At 51.7% G+C, this 5219-nt stretch overlaps 2 protein-coding genes across 2 annotated transcripts; one reads left to right on the top strand and one right to left on the bottom strand.

The window, feature by feature from the left end:
• Positions 1-657: 657 nt before the first annotated feature.
• Positions 658-2833, top strand: GLOTRDRAFT_138072 (alpha/beta-hydrolase; the record flags this gene model as incomplete). Its single annotated transcript, XM_007866867.1, has 12 exons — positions 658-1099; positions 1155-1503; positions 1565-1659; positions 1711-1793; positions 1845-1921; positions 1977-2010; positions 2067-2216; positions 2275-2369; positions 2421-2439; positions 2502-2545; positions 2600-2727; positions 2792-2833. The coding sequence occupies exons 2-12, from the start codon at positions 1404-1406 to the stop codon at positions 2831-2833; spliced, it is 867 nt and encodes a 288-aa protein (XP_007865058.1). The 5' UTR covers positions 658-1099; positions 1155-1403.
• A 187-nt stretch (positions 2834-3020) lies between these two features.
• GLOTRDRAFT_138073 (uncharacterized protein) lies at positions 3021-4099 on the bottom strand (the record flags this gene model as incomplete). Its single annotated transcript, XM_007866868.1, has 4 exons — positions 4045-4099; positions 3634-3987; positions 3358-3561; positions 3021-3296 (listed from the first exon to the last, which is right to left on the bottom strand). Exons 2-4 carry the CDS (start codon positions 3853-3855, stop codon positions 3021-3023), a joined length of 702 nt encoding a protein of 233 aa, XP_007865059.1. The 5' UTR covers positions 3856-3987; positions 4045-4099.
• Between the last annotated feature and the right edge of the window lie 1120 nt (positions 4100-5219).

Here is a 5219-nt window from a genome sequence, read left to right on the forward strand (position 1 = left end):
TGACTACACCATTGTGGAGATATGAGGTCAGAAAGTTGGGATTTTGGTATAATATTTCTGAGTTTTACACCTAGACCCCCTACTTTCTGGCCCTGTATCTCCACAATGGTGTAGTCAATCACGGTCATTCTGGTATCAAAATTGCACAGTGTTTTTGCCTCTTTCAGATGGTCATAACCGCTAGTCTATCGGGACTCTCAGTAAAAAGTTGAAAATTGGGGTCTTTGATGTAGAGCCTCTCTCTCCTGATAGGGGCACCTACATCACTCCATAGTACTGCCATATTGTTGCCCAGAAGGAGGGCTAAAAGTTTACTTTTTACACCGAAGAGAATGGTCAAGTGGTTGCAGAGATATACATTTATCTTGGGTGGTGCATTACTTTCGCACGCCACTGTAAGGGGTAATAGTTCCTATTTGTTGGTGGCGGTAAGATTTGGATCGGCCCACCTACCATTTATGAGCAGTGCTCCTATTACATTTCGAGTAATTTGGGCTGTAAGTGGTATAACCCCTGTTAAGCGCTCGCTTTCTCGATCACCAGAGAGCCCTATACAACTACTGAACAGTAAACCGATTCTAGAGGAATCGGAACAATAGCATAACCTTACATAAGTCTAATTAACCTTAGGCTCTGACTATGCTCTCGACTTTTGATGGCTTGCGCATATCTTTGGGGTCTTTTCGCTCAGCCGTTCCAGCTGTGCCAGTGGAGCCGAAATATCCAGAATTCAAGTTGGGCTCTGGTAGCACATAATATGGCCTTTCTCAGTCCGTTCCTCGGTCTACATGTGCAGATCAAATATACATACTTTGAGTCGTTTCCAAGATGCTTCCGTAGCTCGCATCCGCATGCATATGCTCCGAAGGTCATAGGTGCGTCTCCAGAAGACTAGACTGAACCACGCCTTCTAGATATGTTGTTCTGGGTGCGGCGTTCTTGGATAGTTCAGAAAAAGAACTGCTGTAAAGGACTTCGTATTATCGTAATAGCGCAGCAACCATACGTTGCCGGCTACCATTTTATCTCGTACGAAGGCCCCTCTTACTTGCTTGGATTATGGGCTTAGATGCACCCCTTCAGGTCTGGATGTTTTGTGGTGTGTACCCTCACAACCCTTGCCTTCGTTGTGGCCCTGACTGCCTTCCACGTAGAAGCGGAGCAAATAATCTCCCTGTCGTCCCAGCACAAGCTGTAAATAGTTATGTTTCTACCGCTCGTGCCTAACTCTGTCAGTTTGACTCCAGACGTCAACGGGATTCTTTCTCATACGTCTAGCATACACTTTGAATATGCACTCATCCTACCGGCGGATGTTTCTCCGCGATCATTAAAAGGCGGTTGCAGGATGGAAGGGAAGCAGACTTAGTCGTATCGGCCTTACTTCTCAAGCGGACGTAGGTATGCAAGCTCTCTGGCTCCTCTCGCTCTGCTATGCTGTGGCTGCGGTCGCGCACCCGGTGTACTCGTCTGGGAACTTAGAAAAGAGGGCCATCTCGGAAGGTGCGAAGGTCCAGATCTTCGGTCTTTTGCCCATGAAGTCGTCTAACTCCACCGGCATTAGAGGTGTTCGACGACTTTTTCTTCTACTGTAAATACGCGTCGTCCGCGGATGACTTGTATTGCGCCTACCCGAATGGCAACACCCTCATTGAAGAGGTAGGTTTCGCTCACTGCGTCGTCCTACATGCATATATACCTGATGCCCAGTTCTCGAACTCGACGACCGATACACAAGGCTTCATAGCCAGGGACGACACTCGGCGCGAGATTGTTGTTTCGCTGCGTGGCAGGTGAGGGATATCCTTGTATTCAAGCACACCGTGAAGTTATACATCGATCAGTACGTCCGTTGAGGACTTTGCTATAGACAGTGAAACTTCCCTTGAGCCGTACGTGTCTCCTGGTGTAGTGCCGCCTCGTGAGCCAGGTGTCCTCCTTGTGCAATAGACGAGCACTCACAACACTCAACAAAGCTGGAGCGATGACGCATACCGGATTTCTCACCGCGTAAGTGAAGTATGCCTACAATCTTCTTCGTAGGCTGAATGCTCTGCTGGTTACAGTTGGAACTCTGTTGCACCCGGGGTAATATCTGTAGTCAGAGAGCAGCTCCTCGAGCACCCGGGCTACGCTATTGTGACGACTGGACACTCCCTGGGTGGCGCATTGTCATCTCTCGCTGGCGTTAGCATGAAATCGAACTTCCCCGTCAAGTGCGAGGAGTCTGCTTGCTTTTCTTTTTATCCAGACGGTCTCATCCTTCCACTACAGCCCCGTCCGAATGTACACATACGGACAACCGCGCACGGGCAACCCCACTTACGCATACTTCGTCAACGATCTGTTTGGTCCCAATGCGTATCGATGTAGGTGAAGCCCAGTCAAGTCCTTTGATAATATTGACATGCATTCCCTAGTTGTCCATGCAGCCGACGGGTGAGCGAGTTACTCTGTCAGGATCGTGACCAACTGACCAACTGTTGACCTCACTCCGACAGAGTTCCGACGGAGATATCGCAGGCCGAGGGATACAGGCACCATGGTACGATCTAAGACACCCGGTGCTGTCGACTACCCAACGTTGTTTACTATGTAGGGATTGAATACTGGCAGAACCCAGACCCGCCGAGTGCTGCGAATACCAAGGAGCGCGCGGCTGACGGCGAGGACCCGACATGCTCAGACTCCATCCCTTCCACCGGAATCAACATTGATCACGTCTTCGTAAGTACCACGTTCGTGTAAGCTGAGCGTTTATTAATAGTCAACTTACCTACCGCGTGGATAGTATTTTGGTGTTATGGTTGGTACGCCTTTCTGTACTCAGTAGGCTTGACCCCATCAGCTTTGGTGTGCATAAGCACCTACCCGTCATTGGCTCATACTGCCCCAGTATTCTGGACTGTATGTAAAAGATGACCATGATAAGCATATTCACAATTACACTAGATATATCCCGTCCCTGGTATCGATCATTACAACCTCATGCATCCTGGTAAGTACACAAACACTCAGGCTCAAGCACACGTGAGCTTCCTCTTCGTCCCGCACCGCACAGTTTTCTTCGCCCGTCCCTTCCCGTCGACGTCGATCGGGAAATTGAACGGCTGCTCGGGGTTCGCCTTCCGCCTCTTCGGTTCTGGCTGGCGGAGCTGCCAGTCCGACCTGAATCGCGGAGGCTGGGGCCGAGTCTCTGACGTGCGGTTGGGGCGGCTTTCTGCTACGAGGGGGGAGAGAGGTTGTCTGAAGGTTCGTTGCGGAGCGGGCGTTGTTGGTACGGAATCTAAGTCGACCTGGAGAGCAGATATTGTTGCATCTGTGGTGAGCGAAGAGGGGATGATGGGTATAGCTTACGATTAGGCTAGCGGCTTCGTCTCCTTCGTCCTCCGAGAAGGCAGGGCTATGGTCAAGGTCACTCTCGCCTTCAATGTCCCGGTCGTGCTGGGACGGGTAGGAGGAGTACTGCGAGGGCAGCTTGCGCAGGAGTTCCTCGATGAGCCGGTTCTTGTCCTCGTTATCCTTCTTCAGCGCCTGTATCTTCTTCTTCTGTTTCAGTTCCTAGGGAATCATCAGTGGGGCGCCGCATACAGAGCATATAACCAGGGAAATTTGACCAGAATTCAGACATACCTTATCCTTGTGTGCGCGAATGAGACTCTGCCACTTGTGACTACTCTCCGCCAGTCGCTCGTACTTCTCAACAGCAGCCGCCTCGCTGGCCGCAATCTTCGCTGCTTTGGCCTGAAAGTCCGCATAGTCCTTGTTGAGGGATTGAAGGGATGCAACGGCGGCCTCCGCGGCGCTGACGGCCTGCTCCGCTTTCCTCTCTAGGCTTTTAGCCCTCAGGGACATGCGTTGACAATCGCGCTCCAGCGTTTGGACCTCAGCTTGCAATCTGGAGCGTTCTTTGCGGAGGAAAGCCACTTCGGTGAGGTTGGGTGCGATGCGTTGCTCAAAGGCGTGGACTGCGTCCCAGATGAGGGACTTCACGAAGGTCGTTGTGGGTACACTGAAACAGTAGCGAGCAGCGCGCGAGCGTACCTGAGCTACGTCATTGCTCTCCCCTCCCGGTGACACCGCCTTTGCGATCTTCTCCAGTTCACGGCTGGCCCTCTCGATAGTCTTTGGCTTGGAGCGGTCGTCCATGCGGCTCAACTTCTCAGCGACCTCCCTGGCTTTCCTCATGCTCTCATCCTCATCTTCAGCAGGGCCTGAGGTTGACGAGACAGTTGAAGACGCTGAGAAAGTCAGAAAGATGGGGCGGAGATCACTCCTGTATATGGGCTTGCGGCACTGCGGGCACGGCCTGCTAGCGCTTGATGATGTTGCGAGATACCCGCTCAAGCATGTTTCGCAGAATGCATGACCTGCCCGATTTCTATTGTGAACCAAGCATCGAGACTGCGGAACAGGGTTGCCTACCGCACTTCAGGAGCCGAAACCGATCCATGGGCAGCGTTTCGATGCATATCGCGCAGTGTGGTTCATTCATCCAGGAGTTTGATACCAAGCGATATGTGGCCGATAGTCGTCGAGGACGGGAGGCTTTGCAAGACTTATATTAATAAGTCAGAGGCAAGTTAGAGGTACGATCGTGTGGTGCCACGGACTTTGCTTTGGGACGCGTCCCACGACGCGTGTGTCACGTGGCCTTTCCCGATACCCGGTATCCTACGCTTCGCAGGCTGCAGCTTTGTGGCAAATTCAACCTTTCAACTACAGGCCTCTTCATCCAGTGATTCCCTGTTTTGCTCTACTCTGGGAAGCTCCCTCTTTATACTCTTCCTGCTGCCGTATGTGGCACAAGGAGCAAAAATCTTATGCTCATCGAGAACAGCGTCCGTAAGCTGACCAGCTCGTCGATAAGGCCCGGGGAAAGGACTTGGCTCGGTCTGGTGTATCTAAGTGGAAATACCTCCCCTTATGACTGCACCGCCACTCGTTTGCGCTCTCTTCATCTGTTCCAGCGTCGGTTTGTGGACTCCCTCGCTACGGTGAAGCAGTTTTGCCTCACAGTAGGCTGTAGTCCACAGCGGCCTGTCTAAGACTGCCGTACGTATGTGATCCATCAAACACCACTTAATGCGGTGCGTGATTTATGAACATATGCAATGTACGATCCGCGGCTTCTTAGCATAAAAGTGATGCAACCCGCCAGCTTCATCTGTACGAATGGACCACACCCGCCTGAGATTCCCTAGACGCACCCCATCTGA

Source organism: Gloeophyllum trabeum (assembly GCF_000344685.1).
Source record: "Gloeophyllum trabeum ATCC 11539 unplaced genomic scaffold GLOTRscaffold_00005, whole genome shotgun sequence".
Taxonomy (NCBI): Eukaryota; Fungi; Basidiomycota; class Agaricomycetes; order Gloeophyllales; family Gloeophyllaceae; genus Gloeophyllum; species Gloeophyllum trabeum.